The sequence below is a fragment of the Protomyctophum bolini genome, assembly GCF_963924005.1.
Source record: "Protomyctophum bolini genome assembly, chromosome: 9".
Taxonomy (NCBI): domain Eukaryota; kingdom Metazoa; phylum Chordata; class Actinopteri; order Myctophiformes; family Myctophidae; genus Protomyctophum; species Protomyctophum bolini.
Window position 1 is genome coordinate 8880095 of NC_137870.1, and position 26288 is coordinate 8906382.

Here is a 26288-nt window from a genome sequence, read left to right on the forward strand (position 1 = left end):
ATAGCACCGCTTCAAATCATAGCAGCCATCCCATCGGGGACAACTGGGGTAACATCAGAGACCCTCTACCCTCCGACGAGTGCTCCGGGAGCCTCCAGTTATTTCTCTTAACCCATTTTGGACTGAGGTCGATTAAAAAAAAAGGTTTCTATGTCAGTGGTGCTCAACCTTTTTCATGTCAAGGACCCCCAGAATGATCTCTATTGGGCCACCGACCTCCATCTCAAAATATGTAGTTCCAGGGACGCCCCAGAAGCAAATATTTTAGTTAAAAATGTTCGCTCTGAAATATATATTCAATGATTTGCGCCATATTTTAACGATTTAAAAAAAATCTGACATACAACGCTATGAGCTTGTATATCTGCTATTTTTCAATAGCTAAATTATAACATAATGTTTAAAACACCAAAATGGGTTAAAAGAGCTCCTACATTGAGGGACAAACTTGGTCCATAATTCATTTAAATGTATGAACTGCCCACATTGTTCCAATGTAGAACGGACAAAAACATTTATGGATTTGAAAACCAACAAAACATTATAAGATCAATGATTTTATCAACTGCAATACCGCCCATGTGTTGTGAGCAGATTAACATGAAACCGGCCTGATGTTTTCTATGTGGGGAGAACTAAATGTTGTCTTAGGGCCTCTATTCATAACTCCAGATTTAGGTGAAGAGGTCACAGTGCTTTCCTCTAAGGTGGAATGTCTGGCGATGCAAGGTTAAGCTACTTCCATAACATTCTTTGGTGTGTTACAGTGTCATGCAAATGTAGTACAAAACTACCAAACTACAGACTTTCTCTCTACTGCCTATCTGCCTCTATTCTACTCCTTTCTGGTCCCTATTCTATATAGCAGGGGTTTTCAACAGGTGGTCCGTGGACCACTGGTGGTCCGTGGAGGTATTACATGTGGTCCCTGACCATGCATTTAGTAATGTAAGTGAATTTAGTAAGTGAAGAGTTTGTATTTTCTTCCACGGAACAGTGCACTAAACCTTTTGTGCACTGTTTCCGTGGAAGTGTGTCAATGTTGTCAGAATTACTGAGAAGTCTGAGGTTAAGAAATTCCACAGAAAAGGGAGATAGAATCTCAAGAAGGGTGAAGCTTGCCTGATTGAGTCATCATTATTAGGAAATGCCCATATAATCATGTGCCATATCTTGCACGTTTTCGCCATTTTTACTATATATATATATTACTATTATTAAAATAGTTAAAATAGCCAATCTACAAGCTCATAATGTGTGGATGTAGATCGGCTACTATATCTTGAAAATATTTTAGAGAAGAAGATGGTAAAATATAGCAAAAGAGTTTAGGGATAAAGGTTAAGGCATGCCCAAGATAGGGCCACATGTGTCAGTACTGTATATCAGTTAAGTCCGTGGACCATCGTTTTAGAAACAGTATTCCATGGCAAGCATTACGAAAGCATTAATCTCAGCCCATATCCCATTGCAACACAATTCATTTGTTCTCTCTTTCTCCCGCTGCTCTGTTTCGGGAGTTTGTTGTTTGTTTTTACTTTGGGAGCTTGCAAAACCTCAGTGACCGACCACACCGTTTCGATGGTTAGTAAAAGCAGAGAGAGAAGGGCTGGGGAGAGAGCGGTGGTTTTGTCTTCACCGCAGCTCAGTGGCGTCATGTTTTCAGTGATCACCTTATCACCTAAAACTGGAGTACTATGAATGGGCCTTTAGGGACTGGCTTGCAGAACATAAATATACCATCAAACCTGGTATTTCGTAATGATGCCTCTTTTACACATTCTAGCTATTGAGCACATGAAATCTTTGACCAGATGGGCAGAACGGCTCAGAAAGTTAAACCAACGGGAAACTTTCTGGATCCACTCCCTGGACGCACTCAGTCCTCCAGCTCTAAATGAGGATATCGACTTTATGTAGTTTCTATAAATTGTTATTTGAAGGTACATATATTGTATTTACACGTAGGACTTTTTCTACACCGTGTTTATTTTTGCCGCTTAATGTGTGTATGCATTGATTCTTTCTCCTTAATATGGGCTTCCTATCATATCATGTCGATTGGTTTCTGTGCATTCCTTGTCTTATGTGCCTATCATGTGTAGCTCTGGGTGTGTTTACAAAGGAAAGGAAAGGTACTATGTTTACCCAGGGTAACTGGACTAAGCTCAAGAACTTGTTTACACAGCCAGGTCATAGAACATTTCATGGTAGAGGTTCAATGCCTTGTCCAAGGGCACTTCAGCCGTGGTAATTTTAACGTGCCGGTCCGGGGATACGAACTAGCGACCTTCCGATATCAACCGTTCGGCCACCGCTGCTGCCCCTACACACAATTAATGCTGACTGTCCTGTCCCACGTACATACAGTATGGACCTGTGTTTGGGTGCTTGCTTCATACATACTGTACGTACCCTGATGAAGACTCTTAGCAGTCGAAACATGTTGGCTTTTTAACTTGAATAAAGTACCCTGATTGTTACATCCGCCTTCTCCTCCCTTTGTTACCTTTTTATAGTGCTCGGATCAGCCCCTCTTCTTTCTTGTTCGATAGTCCTGTTGATGCTTTTTAACGTTTGTACCTCCACTGATCTGATCCCTTTTTTCTCACCACTTCACAGTCGTTGACTGGAACGTTTCTGCTGACGGCTAAACAGCTAAAAGTACAGACACTGGATCATCCGACACAAATTTTGACGTGACGGTCTAGATTAAATTTATCTGCCGAGCGAGCAAGCAGGCAGGCTCAATAATAATAATAAATGACAGCACTTAAGCAGCAGGACACTGGGTCAAATCCGGTGCAGAAGAGGGAAGTTACATAGTGCTGCAAGTATAGCATTCAATAATGAGAATCTGAGAATGAATAAAAACAATAATAGCACCCTTAAATCGACAGCGACTCTCTTGTGACTGCAGTAGTAGTCCCAACTTGGAGAATTGAGCAAGGGGGAAAAAAAGTAATCCACAGTCCTCTTATCCAGAGAGGAGACCGAGTCTAGACCTTAGTGAAGTTGTCCTCTTATCTGGAGACGAGACAGAGTCTAGACCTTAGTGAAGTTGCCCGGGTAGACCAGACTCGACAGACTGAGACTGGTCTGGAGTGCGACAGCCCTACACACAGCTATGAGATGAGCCGTACTCACTGCAATAGGCTGTATACAAGAAGACTTAAAATGAAGAGGAAATTGAACATTTAACACGTTTCCTCCCCATTTACACAGGAGATGAGGATCTACACAGGAGATGGGGGGGGGGGAGGGAGGGTTGCGCCATTATCGACCTACTATATTTAACCCGCTCTAACTAATTCCTGCTGGCCAGCGGACGTCATGTGATTGAAGGAACAATGACCTCTTCCTTTCTACTCCTACGTGAGCCATTAACCTTAGTTATGTACATTGTACAGATTCCCTTTAGGGCCATTCTGCTCGCACGTGTGCACGCATCTCAAAGCATGGCACACGGTGCATTTATACACAGTAGCAGCCTTTGTCCAAGGCGCTTTACAATGATTGTGCATTACATTCACCCTTACACACACACACACACACACACACACACGCAAACACACGCAAACAGATGACAGAGGAACAATGCAAGGCACCAACCTGCACACCGGGAGCTATTAGGGGCTTCGGCGTCTTGCTCAAGGACACGTTGGGATCGAACCGGGAACCTCGCGGTACGCCATGCAGCGGCCGCTCTACCAGTTGTAAAGGTTGGCCCAATATGTGGCGTCAGGACAGGAGGTGAAATGCAACCCAAACAGGCTTTATTTCCCAAAGGTCACAGGCATGGATGCACCGATATGGAAATGATTGGCCGATACATCCGTGCATCACTACAGTAGTTGGCATGGCTTTACAGTAAGCAGCAACAAGGTGACATGTTGGTGGGCAGCTCCACCATGTGACATGTCCTATCACTCAACTAAAACTGTGCGTGCGTGCGTGCGTGTGATACCGTAATCTGGCAGAGTGCCAAATGACTGTATGACATCATACAGTGTTGAAAGCTTTACAATGTGAGTTTACACCCAGGCTCAGTGTAAGGATGCCTGGCTCTCTCTGTCTTTTTGGTTTAAATAGATAGATAGAAAAACCACAGTGTTTAAGACCTGAGGGGCTGCCATCTCGCAGCCTCCAGTGTTTCACCAGAGGAGAAAAACTGAATTGTTTTTTTTATATATTTTTTTAAATCCAAAATGAGTTAATAGCACGTGAAGGCAGACTCTTCACATACTAGAGAGCATGTCTGAAATTAATGTCAGAGCTGAAAATATGAAATAAATGCTCAAACATGTAGCTATAGGTAATGTTAGAGTCCACAGAAGTGATCCTTTCAAGCCTGTTTTCTGAAAGACATTACTCTATAAGCCATATCTCCAAAACTGGTGGGTCAAACTGAACAACCAATAAATGTAAATTTGAAGCTATGATTCCCTGCTTTCATATCACTTGGATCAATTGGGGAATTCAATGGCAGCCCCTCAGTCAAACCTGGTCACAAATGCCTTCTAAACAGTTCTCAGTGTTTCGAGATCTTCAAAAAAAATCTAAAACGATGTATTTGAAGGTCGCAGCGTGGCACAAAGTCACAGGGCTTAAGTGAAGAAGGGCAGCCTATAGCAGATATACAAAAAGCATACCAGCTTGTGCTAGGAGGGGATTTTGTTTCCTATGCAAATAGCCAAGCCTCTCCAATATGAACTGATTCAGTCCAGTATGAGAAAGAATACAGTAGTGTATTTCCTACAACTACAGTATGACGAAAAATGTTTGTTCTACAACCTTTTTTCACTGACAAAAATTAAACTAAAAAAAACTAAAAAACTACTATGATATCCTGACTAAAACTATGACCAAATGTATTGACAATTTCGTCAACAAATAAAAACTAGAAACTGGGGACTAGAGGGACTAGTGGAGAAGACTAGAACTAAAAGACAAGTCATTTTCTGTTTGGTTGCACTCTGAAAATAGCAGATTTACAAGCTCAAAACTAAAACTAAATCCAATGTGCTGTCAAAATCAACACACGGTTTGCACACACACAGCAGAGCAATATTCAATGCTCCATAGAATGTTTGAACATTTACTTCATATCACTAATATTAGTTACACGGTCTCTGGGCCTCAAAGCACATCATGCATGAAAATGTTCAATTTAAACTTAATTTAAAAAATAAGTTAGCCTATAACAACAGAAGGAACCCGAGGATAGCTGTACCTCATGTTGTATGCATACATGACACAAACACACACACACACACACACACACACACATTAGCATGGAAGACAGGCTTCCTCGTTTGAATGAGAGAGAGAGAGAGAGAGAGAGAGAGAGAGAGAGAGAGGAGAGGCTGTCTTACCTGTCTTCCTATAGCATTTCACAGAGCAGTGACACACGCGCGCACGCTATAGACACACACACACACACTATCGACACACACACACACACACACACACACACACACACACACACACACACACACACAGTGGTGGGGAAAAAACTAATGCAATCGGAAACGTCAGCCTTAAGAGGGGAGGGGACAAAGTCGACAAAGGAGGAAACACATTTCCACCGTGTGTGTGTGTGTGTGTGTGTGTGTGTGTGTGTGTGTGTGTGTGTGTGTGTGTGTGCACGCCAGAAGGTGACACAGTCAAGTTGCTTGCCGAGTGCATTGTCTTCAATGCGAAAGGCCCTTTGTTTCATTCAAATCTCTGACACACACACACACACACACACAGAATGACGCAAACCGAGCGGACATAAACAGTGAACTTAGTTCAACCAGCTGCCAATGCTTCGGTGGTTGAAGTAAGCTCAAGTTCAAGGTGGGCTATAGTTAGGAGTGAGTGTGGGAGGAAACAGGGCTGCTACCTTAACACATCTTAAAGCTGAGGCTTTCTTTGTTTACTATTTATATAGTCTTGATAAAAAAAATGCTGCCATTTGTTTCAAAAAAGCTGTATACCCTGTTGTATAACGATGCAATGTGACATAGTTCCGTTTACAAAAATGTTGAAACTGTACGCCCTCCAACTGTATATATACATTTCCAACTGTTCTTTATTATATTTTGACTAGAGATGTCCCGATATTGTATCGGTATTGGAAAAGTATCGTTATCGGTTTTTGGTCATACCGGTATTGGTGAATATGCCAGTCTAACCACCGATCCGACAGAGGGGTAAGGGGTTGACACTAATGCATATACATAAAATGTTGGGGTATGTGGAGTTTGCTTTTGAGTTGCCCCAAACTGCAAGAGCACATTTGAGTGACAAAACCAATACTGGTTTAATTGTACGTTGGTTTCGTTTTGCGTCAACTACAGTATAACTGCGTGCGTGTGTGCGTGCGTGTGTGTGTGTGTGTAAACAGTAAGGAACCACAGACGTCACTAGATTTATTTTAGTTTCGGGTTTTTTGACAGTTTGTCAGATTCCAGGAAGAGTCACATGGTCACTGGTCCTGCTCTACCACATTCACGCTCCAAAAAAAACAAAAAAAAAAGACATCTGCTGCGTTTCACCATTTCGGCCAGCAGATGGCAGCGTTAGCCACTAATAAAACAAGATAAATACAGCAACCAGTGACACAGAGGTTCACAGGACAACAGAACAGAACAAGTAGGCACAGAAAAGTCTGTTTTTTTCTGAGACAGCTGAGGAAATTCCACCTCCCAAGGACCATGCTGGTTAACTTCTATACAGCCATCATAGAGTCCATCATCACCCTCGCCATCCCCGTTTGGTTCCCCGCTGCAGCGGCCAAGGACAAGGCCAAGCTGCAGCGCAGAGTGGGTGATTGGCTGCCCTTTGCCCCCCCCTTGAGGCCCCGGCTTTGAGGAGGGCCAGGAAGATCATTGCTGACCCTGCACGCCCAGGCCACAGTCTTTCCGCCCCGTCCTGTTTTGCAGGCTAGAGTGTCCGCCCTGAAACCGGGAGGTCGGGTTTCGATCCCCGGGCCGGGTCATATAATTACAAAGACTGTAAAAATGAGACCCAATGCCTCCCTGCTTGGCACTCAGCATCAATGGGTTGGATTGGGGGGGGGGGGGTCAGATCAACTAATCAAATGATTCCCCAGCACGGCACGGCTGCGGCTCACCGCTCGAAGAGATGGATGGGTCAAATGCAGAGAACACATTTCACTGCGCTAACGTGTGTGACAAATCGTACAACTTTGACTTTGACCAAACCAAATTCCTTTTACATGTTTACATGTCATGGCCATAAAGACTTCTGATTGTATATCCATATGGGAATTATTGTTATGATTTATGACCTTATATCCGCTTGACCCAGTGTGAAACAATCATCAATACGTAAGCAAATTTATTCTGTGTTGTGAGTTTGTAGATTCACAACTTTTTTCACAAATTAAATGAGAAAAGTAGTAAAAATATAAAATCTAGGAGGAGAAAACCAATTTAGTTTTCTAATTAATGGAATTTCTTTCTGGACATCCAAGCACTTCTAAAGGTCCTTTCAGACAGGCATCGATTGTCGTTTGGATCAACGACAGGTCTGCTCAAGAGGGGAGACAACGCAATGCTTGCGTTGACGCCCCTCGACGTACAAAAGAAGCCACAGGTCTGATTGAAAATTAATTACTAGGCACGTTAATCGCTGCTCATCTGAAAGACAGGTGTGGATAACGATGTTTCTTACCTGTGAGCACCTGGTGCGGTGGTCCTCCGAGCCGGATCTCTGGGGGGCCGGCAGGGGATGGGCGGGGCCGCAGCACCACCTCTAGGCCCCTTGGGGGGAAGGGGTGGGGCGTCGCCAGGCTCAGTCGACGAACAGGAGGATGAAGAGGAGAGAGAGGCCGTGGGGGAAACGGCAGAGGGTGAGAACCTCCCATCGCCTGCACCCTGCAGGGCGGAGGAGGGGGGGAAGACGGCCAGCGTGTCGGGTCGTCGCTGGGGCAAGGAGGAAGGTGAGGCCGCGGACGGGATGCCAGGGGGCGAGAGAGGCGCGTGGGTGGGGATGGTGGTGTTGGGGGTCCTAGGGGGTCTTACCGGCATCTGAGTGGCGGGGGCGGTTCCTGTACCCGGTACCAGCGAGGCGACTGCGGGAGGTACCACAGGAGAGGGAGGGGGGGCCGCGGGGGTGAAGCGCTGCGGGGGGCAGTTGGGGGAGCTCCGCGGCGGGATGGGGGGGCACTCGGAGACGGAGGGGATGGGGGGGGACTCGGCGCCCATCGTCGGGGACCCGGAGACATATTTAGTCCTGGATCTAGGAACCGGCCTCGCCCCATGGTCTACACCTCCTCCTCCTCTGTCGGCTCCGCCCTCCTCCACCTCTCGTCCTATGGGTGCGCTCGGACTCTCTCTGGGCGTCGGCATGGGTGTCTGCCTGGTTGTCTCCCCACTCTCCTCCCCACCCACCTCCTTCAGCCTGGGGACCAGTCTGTCAGGCACGGGTCCAGGGGGCATGGGTCTCTCCTCCCCCTCCCCAGGGACGACTCTGTTCCTGGGCATGGGGACCAATCTATCGGAGATGGGCCTCTTCAACTCCCCAGGGACTAGCGGGTCCCTGGGCATGGGGACCAATCTATCGGAGATGGGCCTCTTCAACTCCCCAGGGACTAGCGGGTCCCTGGGCATGGGGACCAATCTGTCGGAGATGGGCCTCTTCAACTCCCCAGGGACTAGCGGGTCCCTGGGCATGGGGACCAGCCTTTCTTTGGGCATGGGTCCAGCGGGCATGGGCCTCTCCCCCTCCCCAGAGACGACTCTGTCCCTGGGCATGGGTCCAGGGGGCATGGGCCTCTCCCCCTCCCCAGGGGCGACTCTGTCCCTGGGCATGGGGACCAGTCTGTCTTTGGGCATGGGTCCAGGGGGCATGGGCCTATCCCGCTCCCCAGGGACGACTCTATCCCTGGGCATGGGGACCAGTCTGTCTTTGGGCATGGGTCCAGGGGGCATGGGCCTCTCCCGCTCCCCAGGGACGACTCTGTCCCTGGGCATGGGGACCAGTCTGTCTTTGGGCATGGGTCCAGGGGGCATGGGCCTCTCCCCTTCTCCTCCACCCCTGGGTATGGGTCTCTCCCCCTCCCCAGTGACCAGTGTGTCCCTCGGGACAGGTCCAGGGGGCATGGGGACCAGTCTGTCTTTTGGCATGGGCCTCTGCTCCCCCTCTGCTCCGCCCCTCTCCTCCGCCTCCTCCTCCTCTCTCTCCTTATTCCTCTCCTTGGGGACGGGCCTCGCTTGCTCCCCGTTCGGTGACGTAGGCACGGTGCTCTTTCGCCGCAGAGCTCCTCTGATGGGCTCCCGGTGCCAACTCTGCCGCTGCGATCTGCGGCAGAGCGAGGCATCATTCTGGGGGCCGGCGGCGTCAGGAGGGTCAGCGAGGGGGAGGTCCGGGAGGTCTGGGTGGTCCAGGTGGTCTGGTAGGTCCGGGTGGTCCGGGAGGTCTGGGTGGTCTGGGAGGTCCGGGTGTTCTGGGTGATAGGGCTGCACGATATGGACAAAATGTCATATCTCGGTATCTATGCCAAACTTTTCCAAATATTTTCATTAAAATATTTGAAAACTAAACATTATTCAAAAAAACACATAATAACAAGTCAATACCACTCATAATTTTAAGCGCTATTGGGTTCCCACAATTGTAATTTGATATTCTAAGTGTAGCTTATATTATGTAGGCTTATATTTCCACACTCACTCCAGAGGGCGCCGGGAGCCCGGTATTTGTCGTAGCAAAAACTACAAGCTTGTAGATCAGCTATTTTTTCTATATTCGAATTGAAATCCTGAATTATTCGTTTCTATTTTTGAATTGGAATCCTGAAAAGTTACCTATTTATTTAATTTCAAATGCATTTAGTTATAGTTATGTTAACTGTATGAACTCAATACAAAGCTATAGGTGTTACTAATATAGAAAGGACGGTGAACTTCGTCCTGGGCGATTTGGGTGTTAAGCTACATAAGTATATAGAGCGTCGCAGTCCCGCCCCCTTTCATGACAACGCCAGGCCCAGGAAATGAATCCCAATGCATTTTTCCCATATTCATTTCAAAACGTATTTATTTAAACGAAGCCAACTCTTGTCGTGACAAACCATGAAAACACACACAATATTTTGGACCAAACAAAAAATTACAAAGAAGAAAACCAACAAAAAAAAAGTGTTGTAACCTGCCGTTTGTTTCTACTTTCTAATTCTTTGTTTGGCCTGAAAAATTGTGTTTGTTGTCATGATTTGTCACGACAAGTGTTGGCTTTGTCCGCGGCGTATAAACGTCTTTAAATTAATACTTTCTGAAAAGTCTATGAGGAAAATGAACGGGATATATTTTCCGGGTCTCTCGAGGGGGGGGGGGCGGGACTGCGACGCTCTACAGACGGAAGTAATTAAAGCGGGTAATGTTCGCATGCTTGGAATTGTAAACAGCTGAAATCAATAATATATAATCAGTATTCTGACCCGGGGGCCGCATTAAGTGAAGGCGGGGGCCTCCAGTTGCCTATAATGCATGCAATACATATATATATATATATATTGTGCATCCTCACCGGGTGGGACGGCGCTGCTCCCCCGCTGCGGCTGACGGCCGCAGGCGTCTTCTGCAGGCTGGCCAGGATGCGGCGCCGGTGCCCCGGGAGGCTGACTCCCATGACCTCCAGGCGCTCGGCCGTCAGGCTCCTCTGGCACTCCTGGTACGTGGCCAGGCCGGCGTCGCGGAACGCCCCGTGGTACTGCTCCAGACGCAGCACGCACAGCCAGTCCCACACGGGCGCGCACGCTGGCGTGGACGTGTCGGTCTCCGACATGGTCTGTGCGTGTGTGTGTGTGTGTGTGTATGAGGGGAAATGTCAGATCATGGCTCAAACGACCTGTGGAAGAGGAAAAAAGGAAAATTTTAAAAAGGCAAAAAGTGATAGTTTAAAATAACTAGCCCTTACCCGTTGTGAGATATTTGCCCCCAATATATAGCCAAAAGACGCCAGATCCTAAAAGCCAAACAGAAATGCAATTTTCATTCCTATATTCCAGTGTTCAACGACATTGTAACAGAGTAGTTCTATTTTGCAGTATTGATAAAAAAAAGTTAAAGGTTTGAGTACTTCTTCCACCACTGGTGGTTTTCGTCATTCCTGTCTAGACGAGATTAAGTGTGAGAAAATAATGTCATCTCTGTAAAAACAGGAAAATCAATCGATGTCTTCACTGAAGGGGTTTTGGAGTGTTTACTCAGAATGCCCCGTGACCTACTGTAGATTGTGTCACGGGTCACGGCTCTGTATTAGGCCTGAACACTGCACTATAATGGAACAAATATGTGCACGTAATCATAAATTCTCTAAAAATAGTTTGTGAGTATAAGAGGTCAGCCGTTTTCTCAGCTGTGAGTCAGGTGACGTCTGATGCCATTTAAGGACAGTCCCACACAGCTGCTGACTGTTGGTGGTGGTGGCTATAGTATACTGTGTTCAACATTATGCACATTTTGGATTAGGTTCTATGGCGTTAGAACTCACAACCTCAAATTGAAATGGGCTCTATGCGCACACACGTCATTTTGGAAAGAACTTGGGGCCCCTTACCCATTTCCTTCCACATGAATGAATGAGTTTATTTCGAACATTGTTTGAAATCAAATACATTAAAACAAAACTGGAAAAAAAAAGAAAATACTCCAACAGTGTCCGAAAAGGAGTAAGTGTTAAACTTGTTAAGCCCCTATACCCCCTTTTGCTTTTACCCATATAACTTTAAAATATATATACATGTGTATGTAACAGACGTGATCTTGCGTTGTGTTATATGAAGCACCATAGACCAGGATCTCAGCAGTGAGTAGATTTATTCTCTGTACAAAAAGACAACGAGGCGATCACTGCTCTGCTCTTGTGTACGTTTTCCACAATATCAGTTGCTGGAAATAAACAGATGCAGTACCATGAGAACACAGTATGTGTCTTTACAACTTTGGGTACATAAAATAAAATAATCTGCTGAGCAAAATAAACACAACCTACCGCTTCCAAAGCCAGTATGAAATGGGAAGTGCGGTAGGTTACGTCATTAGGTTACAGGTCATAGGTTACGTCAACCGCCTGAACTCTTAAAGTCACAGAACATTGGATCACAATACAATATAATGCCTGGGCAAGTGGAAGCACTATTAACCACGTTACATGTACTGTACACACATATATTTACAATGTATAATGTTATAAATGTATAAATGATGATGATGATGATTTATGTTTGATGATACTTAATGAATGTTCCATTCAGATACCAAGGATTGGACAGCGATGTCACCGTTATGCTATGCAACACGGAAGTAACAAAGACTCAGTCAGGTGACGCGTCGCTGACCAATCCTTGGTATCTTCATTCGACCGAGTGAACTTTTCACCGCATGGAAAATCCTGGTGACGCATGGTTATAGAGCTACAGTTGGGAAAAGTCCACGGGTGCAGATTCAATAATAATAATAATAATAATGTAAAGGTCCAGGTGTGTGCTGGGTGCAGATTCAAAGAGAGTGTCAAAACTCTGACACTGACGAAGGCCTGGGCGCCGAAACGTGTCTGTCTGGTTTGACTGCTGCTGCCGATCATCTCCATTATTAAACAAGACTATAATTACTACGACTGAGAGTGCAGATTTTATTCTCTTTCTATATTCTTTCTTAAGCGCCAACCACACCAAAAGGGCCACCATGCAACTCCTTGGGTCCAAACGGTTGCAAGGAGTTCACTTAAACTGTCTCGACCCTTTGGTGTGGTTTTTGGGCCATTGAATTCCATGCGTTGAATCACTAGGGTCAACGTGGGTCAACGTGCAACAAGACACATCACACCGCAGGGACAACGCTAAAACCACCTTGAGCCTTTAGTGCTCAATGTCTGGATCCATGGTCGGCACACAGAGTGAATTAAAGTAGGCTATGTGAATCCCATGTTGTGAATTAAAGTGAATTAAAGTAGGCTATGTGCATCCCATGTTGTGAATTAAAAGTGAATTAAAGTAGGCTATGTGCATATCATGTTGTGAATTAAAGTGAATTAAAGTAGGCTACATGTATGTGCATCCCATGTTGGGAATTAAAGTAGGCTCCATGTATGTGCATCCCATGTTGGGAATTAAAGTGAATTAAAGTAGGCTCCATGTATGTGCATCCCATGTTGTGAATTAAAGTGAATTAAAGTAGGCTCCATGTATGTGCATCCCATGTTGTGAATTAAAGTGAATTAAAGTAGGCTACATGTATGTGCATCCCATGTTGTGAATTAAAGTGAATTAAAGTAGGCTACATGTATGTGCATCCCATGTTGCCATGTTGCAACACCGGTGTCGATAGTGAATCAAGAGAATCTAAAGCTTTTTTATTTTTTTATACAATATAAAATGAAAATGAATGAAACACATTCTAAGAATATTTTACTGTAATTGTATATTCCTTCAGCCTGATAATTTACTCTGTAATGTTAGCTTGAATTTGTTTCAGTGACTGAAAAGTAGTGAGTATGCACCAGTTTGTGTGTGTGTGTGTGTGTGTGTGTGTGTGTGTGTGTGTGTGTGTGTGGTAAAATGAGCACAAGTAATTTCCTGTGCCATTTCCTCTAACAGGCCAGAGACCATAAGAGCACAGCACGACAGCAGGGCATCTCTCTCTCTCTCTCTCTCTCTCTCTCTCTCAGATACTTATCAAGCTAGCAACGCATCACATCGCAGTAATCGCACATACCGGTAGCTTGAAACCTTTGTCATTTCCGGCGAGCTGCACTGTTATCTTTCTCTATTGTGAGTTTGCCCGTTGAGTCTGTCACTCACCGGTACGTCGGCAAAAAGCACTTCCCATTTCTCAAAGGAGGAAGTCAAGAAAGAGGGCAAGCCGTCAAACAGTCAACTTTATGAAACATCAGTTGAGGTCATACAACTGTCATGTATGGATTATTATATATATGGTCATAAACAACTAGCCTACAGTGACAGTACACACACACACACACACACGAAAAAGAAGAAAGTTTGAGCAAAGCTTTTACCACAAAACGTAACACGCAAAGGGGTTCCCCTCACTTCAGATATGGAAGCCTTTGCTACGCGACATAGCAACATTCGGTTCCATTCGTGCACTCTCTGAGTTACCCCATTCAGGAAGGGAGAACCCCTTTTGGTGTTTTAAGATCTACAAGCTGGGGGGGTGGGGGGGGGGGGTGTCCCTGGAAGAACATATTTTCAGACGGGGGTCAGCGGTCAATTACAGATGATGTTTGGGGGTCCTTGACATGACAATGTTTGAAAACGACAGAACGATAGAAACATGGGTTTTTGTAGAATCGTCCCCAGGTCTAAAAAAAAAATGGGTTAAAGACAAGTAAACACCAGTGAACCAAGGCTGGATTCACTCACAACACAGAGCCCTGTTTCACGGACAGAGTGGGAGGAGAGTTCCATTATTTTGGTCCTCAAGCATCCGCTCCTTTTCACTTTCTGCTGCCTCACACAAACTCCCCTGGTCCTTTTCACTTTCAAAACACCCATTTAATCCTTCTGTCCCTCTCTCTCTCTCTCGCTCTCTCTCTCTCTCTCTCTCTCCTCCTCTCCCCCGCCCTCTCAGAAAGCAGCCAATAACAGGGCTCTCTGTGTTGCCTCAACAATGGTGCATTCTGTTGCCTAAGCAAGTGCGTGCGTGAGTGCATGCATGTGTGCGCGCACACAGACGCAATATATCAAACGCACTGCAGACACCAAGCCGAGTGCGAGTTCACTTAATGATGCTGCACACGCACGCACACACACACACATACACACAAACGCGCGCCAACTATAGGCACCCTTCCTGTTAAAGCGGTGATGCATGCGTTGCCATGTGTGTGTGTGTACTGTAAATGTACATGAAGTGAAACGTGCATGTCTGTCTCGCGTGTGGTTCCGTCCAGGGTCAACTCTCTGCCCGCTTTCTTTCAAAAGCCTCTTTCATAACTGGCCCCGCCTCCTCTTCCTGTCTGTTCTGTTCTGTCATTACTTTAAGGCCATGCGTACAGTATAGGTGTACAATTACAATTTACAATGTAGGCATTTCGCAGACGCTCGTTATCCAGAGCGACTTACAGTCAGCGAGAATGAATGAACACGCAGCCTGGCCTGGGCCATGGCTCAGTGGTCCAGGCACCTTGGCTGGTAATCCAGTCTGGCAGTGTGCCGCAGGTTCGACTCCCGATCCCGGCCTTTACTGCATGTCTTCCCCCCCCCCCATCTCTCTCCCCATTTCCTGTCAGCCTACTGTCTGTCCCTCCATAAAATATATAAAATAAAGGCGAAAGCCACAAAAAAAACATAGCCTGCCAGAACCGTAGAAAACGGTGTTAAATTAATCGTCGCTTGCTCGTTGTTTCAGTTACATCTTCGTCAGGTCAAGGTTCATGACCTGACGAAGAACCTTGACCTTCGTCAGGTCAAGGTTTGTGACCTGACGAAGAACCTTGACCTTCGTCAGGTCAAGGTTCGTGACCTGACGAAGATGGAACTGAAACAACGAAACGTTGTCTCTTTTTCACTTGTACCCCGTCAATAAATGAAGGGCCTAAATTGTCTGTGCTGCTCCAGTGCCTCCTCCTCTAAACTCAAAATTATACTCTGTAACTTTCCAGATCAGGTATTTCCGGTGACCAAAAGGTGGAAAGGTTTTGGATCTTCTCTTTGATCGTTTATTTTCACAGAATGTTCTGCTATTATGACCGTGTCCAGACAGAGCAGGGACTAGGAGGCCATAGGGTTCCTGTAATTACAAATATTTGCACCCTCAGTAGTATCTCTGTGTGTGTGTGTGTGTGTGTGTGTGTGTGTGTGTGTGTGTGTGTGTGTGTGTGTGTGTGTGTGTATTCTCTCAGTCTCAGCATGTAACACTTTGTCTTACCACAACGCCAACACTTTAGCAGACCAACTCATATCAGCAAAACGACGCACACACAGTTGACCTGTTTACCAAGTTGTCTGTCTGTATGTCTGTCTGTGCGTGACTGTGTGTGTGTTTCTGTGTGTGTGTGTGTGTGTGTGTGTGTGTGTGTGTGTGTGTGTGTGTGTGTGTGTGTGTGTGTGTGTGCGTGTGTGTGACTGTGCGCATGTGTGTGCGTGCGTAGCTTCAGGCAGGGTATTTAATCCAGTGTGAGGGTAGCATTGTCCGCCTCCGGTCCACTCCCCACTGCAGCCTCATATGACACCTGCTTCCTCTCACTAGAAGCTATAGCGCCGAGTCCCCTTCGCGTTTTGGTAAACGGTTCCGCCCCTCCTCCTCCTCCTACAAGTAGTAGGACGAAAACTAAATCGAACAATTTTGTCAACAAATAAAAACTAGACAAAAATGTTAGGAAGGGACTAGTGGACAAGAGATCCAGTAAAAGTCATTTTACAATTAGTTGCATGCTGAAAATAGCTGATCTACACGCTCACAACACGTCGTGCTGCGACGCGTTGTGGGCTTGTAGATCAGCTATTTTCAGCAAGTGTAAAAACAGTCATTACAGACTAGAGAGGTGAAGAGTAAACTTGCATTCCAAGGCTGACTCCATGTTATCCAGTAAAAACCTGACTCACCGTCATCAGCATTGGATCACAGTGTCACACACGCACACTCACAGGCTGAGAATGTGTGTGCAACACAACAGCACACACTAACTCTGATCAACGTGCAACAGAGCGTGCACACAGTCACACACACACACACACACACACACACACACACACACACACACACACACACACACACACACACACACACACACACACACACACTAACTCTGATCAACATGCAACAGAGCGTGCACACACACACACACACACACACCACACACACTCTGGACTTGAAGTTGCGTGGGCTCACATTCTTTCTGACTATAGGCCTAATGCCTGGACTCCAATAAGACAATAATCCTTAATCTGTCGCTTTAACCCAATTCCAATCCTACGTCAACGGCAGAACTTTCAGGAGGGTGCGAGGAGGACCAACCAGTGGTCCGGGGACCACCAGTGGTCCTTGAGGGGGTTCCATGTGGTCCCCCCGCATGCAGCTCAATGGAGAGTTGGTAACTAACTCTCATCCAACAACGACAAAATATTCTTTAGTTTTGGGGTCTGCATGCGAGGCTAAATCTCATCAAACGGTGGCTCCGTGGCTCAAATGCAGAATAAAATAATAATGGACCTTGATATGAAAAGGGTTGAAAAGCAGTGCCCCGCCCCCCCCTCTCTAATACCGTTATAAGTAAACACAGACTCACACACACATGAGTCACACACCCACTACCAGTACGCACTCAATCCACTTTGACCCCCTTTCATTTCAATTAAAGTGACTCAGATCTGCCAGTAATGGGTACCACTTTGAGTGTGCAAATGTGTGCATGCACACACACACACACACACACACACACACACACACACACACACAACACTACATCCTCTTTTGGGGCTGGTGCACAGTTTCACATGCAGAGCCTTTCTGTGGCCACAGTATGGCCGCTAAAACACCACATCCAGCCCAGGACAAACGACAAACCCTCTATGCCTACTACTGACTACTGAGCACATGCACCTATCAAAGCAGTGGTTTTCAAACCTTTTCATGTCAAGGACCCCCAAATTGACGCTTATTAACCTGCGGACCCCCATTTGAAAATATATGCCAAGAAGAGACCCCCATAAGAGAAGATGTTTACGGCTCAAGCAGTGACTATAGTCTCAACCATTTTAATTTCAAGGGCCCACGGTTTGACCTGAATTAGGCTACACGGTCCGCTATTTAATAGCATTTATATTTGTAAAATCAATGTTAATTCGTATTCAACGACAAAATATTCGTCTTGGGTCTGAGAGGCTAAATGTCATTGAATGGTGGTCCGTGGCTGCCTCAAATGCGGAAGAAATAATGAATTGATATGAAAAGGATTGAGAATAACTGGGCTGGCCTAAGGGGGTATTCCCCCTTGGCCCCCTGGGGGGAGATATTAGGCTTTGGGTCAGGCAGAGACTCAGAGCCAGCCACTCAGAGCCCCCTGGGGGGAGATATTAGGCTTTGGGTCAGGCAGAGACTCAGAGCCAGCCACTGCTAAACTAGCATGCATATACTGTACATATACAGTATGGGACCAGATTTGACTGAGGGGCTGCCATCATGCAGCCTCTCACCAGAGAGGAGCAGGCAGACTCTTCACATACTAGAGCATGTCTGAAATACATTTCAAGAGCTGAAATCGACATGTAAACATGAAATAAATGTTTAAACATGTAGCTAGGTATAATGTTAAGAGTCCAGACTCCACAGAAGTGAACTTTCAAGCATGTTTTCTCAACTCGCTTCTGGAAGACATTACTCTATAAACCATATCTCCAAAACTGGTGGGTCAAACTGAACAACCAAATTGAACCAATGTCAATTTGAAATTATGATTCCATGCTTTCACATGATACATGAAAAAAACGAAAATGGAAGAATATTCCAATTCCACTGATCACGATCATGACCGTGAGAATCCTGTCACTGTGTGTGTGTGTGTGTGTGTGTGTGTGTGTGTGTGTGTGTGTGTGTGTGTGTGTGTGTGTGTGTGTGTGTGTGTGTGTGTGTGTCCTGTCAGGGTCAAAGTGACATCTGGATGTGGACAGAAATGTCACTGTTGTGACATTCTTTCCGCACGTTCACCATTGTCCCACCTTCCACCTACTAGCAAACCAGGCAAACCAGGCATAGTTAACCAATTAAGACCGGGAACCCCTTTTGATCTACAAGCTCGTAGCGAGTGCCCCTTGAAAAATTGTGAAAATGTGACGCAAATCTTTGAATATATTCTTTCACAGTGGACGTTTTTAACTAAAATCTTTACTTCTGGGGAGTCCCTGCAACATATTTTCAGATGGGGGTCGGCGGCCAATTACATAATATACTTTTTGAGGACCTTGACATGAAATATTTTAAGAACCACTGATATAGAAACATACGTTTTTTTCTCCAGAAAACTGTCAAGATTTAGAAGACATTTAGTAGAATCTGGTCATAGTCCGAATATAACAGCACGATATACAACAGCAACGACCTCTTTTCCCTTTTTTACATTGCTCTTTAAACCGGTCAGCAGAACCCCGAGACATGATTTATAAGCCGACAAGATGAATACGATGATGTTATCATGAGTTTACTTTTCATCGCGGCTCCGCCAGTGATTTATTGTGCGTTGTGTAATCATGAGCGCATGCTCTCTCTCTCTCTCTCTCTGACGCCGTGTGCCCTGATGGACAACAGGCCAGTTCCTCTTCCCCAGATCATTACACAGTGACTCGGCCATTAAACGCTATACTGGCTCCAAGAGCATGAGAAAGACAGAGAGAGAGAGAGGGAGAGAGAGAGAGGGGGGGGGAGAGAGAGAGAGAGAGAGAGACCGAGAGAGAGACAGAGCGAGGGTACAACAATGTGCAAACACACAGCAGCAAGATTTGCGAGCTGCTGTGACAGGAGAAGGATGTCAAATGGAACACAAGAGAAGGGAACCCACACACTCGCACATAATGCTCCAAAAGGTTATTTATTGACGACGCCTAGTTTGACCAGATGAAGAGCCTTGGCTCGAAACGTCGTCAATAAATAACCTTGACGAGGAAGAATTTATATGTTTGCTTATATCTTCTAACCGTCATATTTTACCATAATTTATACTGTAATACTTCTAGAATGCATGTGCCATTTGATTTAGCTGTGGGGGCCTTGGATGTCTGCACTGTGGCCTAGTGGCCGCTGTTTGTGTTATAGCCCATCTTGTTGTGGTTCACTTTGTCCTTGAAGCAGCTACAGCTGTAATTTCTGCCCTGTGTGCTCATGGCGGATATCTACCGTAGCAATAAATGAAACGTCTGGGTTTCCGAGGCGACCCTACCACTGACCTGAGCGTTACTGTACTTCTCCCCATCAGATACCATACATAAAGCAGTGGTTCCCAAACGTTTTCATGTCAACAAGGACCCCCAAATTGACACACATTAGCCTGCGGACCCCCATTAGAAAATATGTGCCAGGGACCCCTTCATAAGAGGAGATTGTTACGTCTCTTAGCCGGTTTGTCCTGAATTAGGCAACGGAACCCCATTTAAATGGCAATTATATCTGAAGGAGCCATTTCTGCCTGTGTGTGCCTTTAACCCGTTTGATGGGCGGGTTCACCATGGGGGGTGTGTGTCACACAGGATTGACATTATGAGAACACAGGTGCAACAAGCCAGGTTGAATGGTTTGGAAGGTATGGGCACAGCAGGCTAGAGATCACACGGTTTTTACCGTATCACTGTACGAAAACTGCTGTATTACAGAACGTGTACAATAAATGGGAACCTCACCCTACAGCAGTCAATGCCTGGACAATATAATATATACGCGTCAAAAACTGTTTCTGTATGGATGTGCCCAGCCGAGAGGCAAAGTATAGTTTGAGCTTGCCTCTATAATATCTCTGGGACCCCAACGTATATTGTAAAAACAAAGTTAATTTAACTCTGAGAGTTACTCTCTGAGTTACAGACCCATAAGGGTCCATTTGATTCCTAATTATCATTTAGCTGGGGGACCCCCTGAAACTCCCTCAAGGACCCCTAGCGGTCCCGGACCCCACTTTGGGAACCACTGACATAAAGCATAATTATGTCACCACCTGAGAATATTGTCTCCACTCCTATTAATTTCCTCATTGATTATTGATTGATCGAGAATTCCACGACGGTTCTTCAAGTCACACACACACACACACACACACACACACACACTAGCACTGATTCATAAACAATGAACACCATATGTAGCATTATGATATCTGAATTGAAATACTGTTGTACTGTTCTAAAAAAAAAAGAAGAAAGCTCATTGAGAATGCCAGTGGTGTAAAAGTATCAATACTGCAATATAGAAATACTCTGTTACAAGTAAAAGTCTTCGTAAAAGTAAAAGTAGTACTCATTGTGCAGAATGTCCCATTTAAAGTTGTCACATGTACACAAATCTTTTGGAAATAGCCGATCTACAAGCTCACAATGTGTCACATCGAGACGCATTGTGAGCTTGTAGATCTGTCAAAATGTATATAGGGCTCCGCTTAAGTGGTTCATTATGATTTGTATTAATGATCCAGAATCTACAAAGTAACTAGTAAGTTTCCAAATAATTGCAGTGGAGTAAAAGTTCAATATTTACATGCCCCCCCCCCCCCCCCCTATCCACAAGGAGGAGCAGTGCACCAAAGCATCATGGGAATTGTAGTCCAGCTGCCGCTGAACATTACTCTTAAACTTGCATCACTTCATTGGCTCCCTGTTCAATACGGAATCCATTTTAACGTGCTACTCGTTGTGTACAAATTAAGCCCATAAAGTGGATTAACTTCTATCCACCTCTGACCTGCTCACTCGCAGCCTATAGGCCATAGCTGTGGCGTGGCTTTTTATGGCACCACTGAAAAATCTGCCATTCATTAATTTGTCCCATCGAAATATCTTACAAAATCAATTATTTTACGCCTAGAATCAAGCCCTCCAGGAGCCTGGTGAATCATGACCATAACACCTTTGATATTGTGGAGAAAATCTAAACCCTAAACAAAGTATAATAAACTACAGTCGGGCACTGCCACTGGCCTACTTATTGGAACGATGCAAGTTCGAAATGCATGCCCACCCAGTCATTACTTGCGCAAGTACTGTTTCCGGCTGCATTTCAGGGGGTCCCCAGCAAAAGTATTCATAGCTTCACCGATCAATTTAAGCACTTTGTCCATTTGGGTATTTAAAAATAACCTTACATCTGCTAGTTTGCTAACATTTTGGTGAATTTTTTGTTCAAATAAATCTTCTCTTCTGGGTGTCGTGTTGTGATTCAGGCTGACCACCTGAGTGGTCCCTCGGGAGTCTCCGTTCTAAACCACAGGGGTGGTGGTGGGTGAGGATCAGCTGAGTAGCACTCAGAGAACATTATGTCAACACCATGCAGGCTGCAGTGCACATACTTAACCAATTTAGGCCTATACGTTTCAATTCTAAATGTCTTCTAAATCCTGACAGTTTTCTGAAAACCCCATGTTTCTACCTTTCTATGTCAGTGGTGCTCAACCTTTCCATATCAAGGTCCACCAGAACTATCTGTATTTGGCCACCGACCCCCCATCTGAAAATATGTTGTTCCAGGGAGCCCCCCCCCCAGAAGCAAAGATTTTAGTTTAAAAAGTTCTCTCTGAAATAATACATATTCAAAGATTTGCGACACATTTTCACGATTTAAAAACAAATAGCATATTTACAAGCTCGTAGCAAATAGGCATTCACTGTAGCAATAAGCAAAAATTCACTGTGTTTCATTGGCTTTCAAGATGAGAAGCTACTCTATCTGGATCCTCACTACTGTCAGCCTGTGGTTGATGCTTTGCAGTTCGGACTGGAGTCATCCCACTGTAGCACACCCACAAAGATGCCCTTCTGTTGTATGGATCCAAGCTGCACCATTGGCTAGAAGTTCTGTTCAGTTGTATGGATCCAAGCTGCACCATTGGCTAGATTCTATAAGTTCTATGTGCTGTTGTATGGATCCAAACTGCACCATTGGCTAGAAGTTCTATGCCAAGAGCCAGAAGGACTTTGAGTCTCTCTGCTCTGCTGTCAGTGTGGCTCTGTCATAGTCCAAAGAGAAGTATCCCATCTTACGCCTACATATCAATTCAGGGGTCCTCCTTGGTATAAACATACATCTGCTTAAAAAAAATATATATATATATATATATATAAATCAGGTGGAAATCAAGTGATGGAAAAAGTAGGCCAAGTAAAAGTATCAATACTGCAATGTAGAAATACTCTAGCCTCTAGAGTCTAGAGTCTAGAGTCTAGACTCACGCCCCGTATTTGCATATACTGGGCCCTGGTTGGTTATTGCCTGGGTCCAGACGAATCTGGTTGGCTTCACCACTTCGGCTGTGAAGTCATCCCACAATTGAGAGGGGCCAGACTTAATCTGCCTGGGGCGACATGGAACTAGGGGCCAGACTTAATCTGCCTGGGGCGACATGGAACTAGGGGCCAGACTTAATCTGCCTGGGGCAATATGCAATGAGAGGGGCCAGATTTACGGCAAGACACTGAACCCCACATTGCCTCCAGTGGTCGCTTCACCTCCCATTGCATGAATGAATGGACCACTGTCTGTAAGCGCTTCAAGTAGGCACGTAGTGCATAGAAAAGCCGCAAAAGCGCTATAAAAATGCAATCCATTATGCATTGGGACCACCTGGAACCCCCTCAAGGACCACTGGTTGAAAACCACTGATCTATAGCAATGAGTACTATCACAATATAGAGATTTAACACTTAGCTATGTTAAGATAAGAAAATCACTTACCCTACTACCACACATTTGTACATAAGTACTTACTAAAGTACCAGTAAGTGTACTTAATAGTTACTTTTACACACGACTGAAACGAAAATTCACATGAGACTGACTGACTCTCATGTGAATTTTCAGGAGAAGAGTTCAGTGCAGCCATGCATGCAGTCGGTGACTGCAATGAACTCGTCTCCTGTCTGTGGCCCGGGGACATAAACAACTGCGTCAGCAGTGACTGCATTTAATTCATTCATTCCAACTCCATTCTTGAGTCCAACACATAACGGGAGCTGAGAAAAACAAACAAGACTGACTGCCAAAAAGGAGGAGGCTGTCAAAGTGCGCGAGGAGGAGGAGGAGGACACGGCTTATTGCTGCGTGGTGGGTTTTGTAACAAAAACAAATAAAAAAGCAGAACCGAACTTGAACGTTCGTCATCTTCTTTCATCATAATAATCCTCATCCTGTTCTTGTAGAAAGAAAAACTAATGAAAGAAGCAAAGCAAACAATCGTGATGTTTGTGTCGGTTTTCAACAACAAAACGAAACCCACACACAACATTGATTTCTGGCGACAGTGTTGTTGCTGGCGACCGTTTGAAATGAATGCCACTTGTTTTGTCGCTGCGTCTGTCTGTCTGACGCTCTTCGAGGTTTTAAAGTTTTATTTAAAAATCACAATTTATTTAGAACTATAGGCTATATGGAGAAAGAGGAAAAACATACTGATAAAAGTGTCAAACAACCTTACCTTCTGAGCCTTCTGAGCCGTAGTTGTGAAGTGGAAGGTGAAATGAAACGATAAAGTAGTTAACGTCCTGTCCTGAATGTTGATGATAAGCTTCCACTATGAAGACACCAAACCTCTGAGAAACTTCCGTGCGGTGTGGTTGTTGTGCGTGGTCACGTGACACACGCACACACACACGCGCGCGAGAGAGAGAGAGAGAGAGAGAGAGAGAGCTCTTACTTTTAAAAGTTATCAACTTTTAAAAGTATTGCTAACCCAGTAACCCTTCCGAAAAGAACAGAAACAGAAAATGCACAATCTTTTTTTCACAATTGTATTACTCAAAGTGTCAATGTAACACAGCTCCTTTATTGTATTTGTACATTGTTTTATATTGATTGATTGATTGATTTTTTTGCATGGCAATAAAGCTCCTTTGAATTGAATTGAATTGAATTGAATTGAGAGAGTGAGAGAGTGAGAGAGAGATAGAGAGAGAGAGACTTTGACTTTTATCAATACCTTTATTCTTAAAATTGTTTACATTCTTTCAAATTATCAGCAATAAACCACAATAGGCTACATATTGCCCCATTTCCCTGCCCCCCCCCCCCCCCTGCACAGAAATCTGCACAGCGTAGCACCTGGTAATTATAAAAGCCTAACTTAATTTGCTCACTTCTTCATCGCAGCTCACTTCCAATATATTATATATTCTGGGCTAGTGTGCTTCCACTGAGATAATTGGACTGCTTGAATTCTAGTTGTATTTTTTTGTATTATTGTGTTGTTCTTGCTTAAATGTAAATCGCTCTGGATTAAGAGCAATTTACATTGCTAAATGCCTAAATTATAAATCGGGTCCACTGTCTTCTCATTATCGCCTTTTCCTTGATTTTATTTTAATATTTTATGAAAATATGAAAGTTATTGAGGCTAATTCTCTGTTGTAATGACCTGTAGAAACCACAAGAGGTCACAATATCCATAAGAATAAACGTTAAAGCGTCACCTTTCAGAAAACTATTAACACATGCAAGCAGTTCCAACTAAAGTGCTTTAGGCCTATAGTTACTCAAAGACAAGAAACAGGAAACGAAGATTAAAAGCAAAACAACGAATCAAAATCAAAAGTGGTTTGCATAAAATAAAGGAAAACAGGAGAAACGTAATTAAAGGAAAGCCCAGTAAAATCATTGCGTTGTTACTGCAATGCCAAATACGACCACAGTGCGGTGCCAGGTGCCTCCCTTTGTTACTTGAGTTGAGAGCGGCCTGTGCACACTGCATGGTACTACTATAAGTAGTACAACATGTACTCCATTTTCAAGTACTTAAGTACAATTTTGAAGTATATATATTTTAAAACTTTACTGGAGTATTTCCATTCCAATTTTCAATTTAGAGAAGAGGAGAGGGGGAGATAGAGAGAAGGAGGGAGGGTGAGGGTAAAGGAGATGAGGTGACCGGGGAGGAGAAGGTCAATATAAAACAGCAGGTGAATTATTAGTGTCGTTCACTGATTGGAGACTGGATATGACGTCAGGTTTGTTTGTCTGTGTGTGTGTGTGTGTGTGTGTGTGTGTGTGTGTGTGTGTGTGTGTGTGTGTGTGTGTGTGTGTGTGTGTGTGTGTGTGTGTGTGTGTGCGTGTGTGTGTGTGTGCGTGTGTGTGCGTGCGTGCATGCGTGCGTGCGTGTCCATCTGTGAACAGCTAACCTCCTAGCCTGGAAACCAATTCTGCCACAGGAAAAACAATAGCCTTGGGGAGATTGTCTGGCACTCCTCAGTTTGAATTACATTTTGCTCACCCCAGAGTCGTGGGTGACCAATCAGAGCCCGTGCACGATTCAAAGTGAGACTTTTTGGCTATGTCGTTTGAATGTGTTCATAATAACCGCACCCTTGGATATAAAAGATAGAAGTTCCGGACTAATATCTATACGCAGTGATATTAGTCTGGGCATGTCAGGCTACTAACCTCCGGCACCGTTGGCCCGATCGACAGTAAAAGTAACAGTTTCCACCCGACAGTTTGAAACACTGAGGAAGGCCTGCGTGCCTAAACGCGTTGGTTTCTCTAGATAGACTGCTCATGCTGCTTGTGATTTCATGACATAAAGAAACTCAAACTTTATTAAGAGAGTGACATTATCAGATAACATATAGATCA

At 44.9% G+C, this 26288-nt stretch overlaps 1 protein-coding gene across 5 annotated transcripts in view; it reads right to left on the bottom strand.

Annotated features, from left to right (window-relative positions):
* Positions 1-24266, bottom strand: part of arap1 (ArfGAP with RhoGAP domain, ankyrin repeat and PH domain 1) — an 86326-nt gene extending 62060 nt beyond the window's left edge. For all 5 annotated transcript variants that reach the window (XM_080772606.1, XM_080772605.1, XM_080772607.1 and 2 more), the window contains exons 1-3: positions 24139-24266; positions 10540-10860; positions 7684-9470 (exon numbers count right to left, since the gene is read on the bottom strand). In XM_080772606.1, coding sequence (XP_080628732.1) covers positions 7684-9470; positions 10540-10797 — 2045 coding nt within the window. In that variant the 5' untranslated portion in view covers positions 10798-10860; positions 24139-24266. The remainder of the gene's footprint in view (positions 1-7683; positions 9471-10539; positions 10861-24138) is intronic.
* Positions 24267-26288: the final 2022 nt, after the last annotated feature.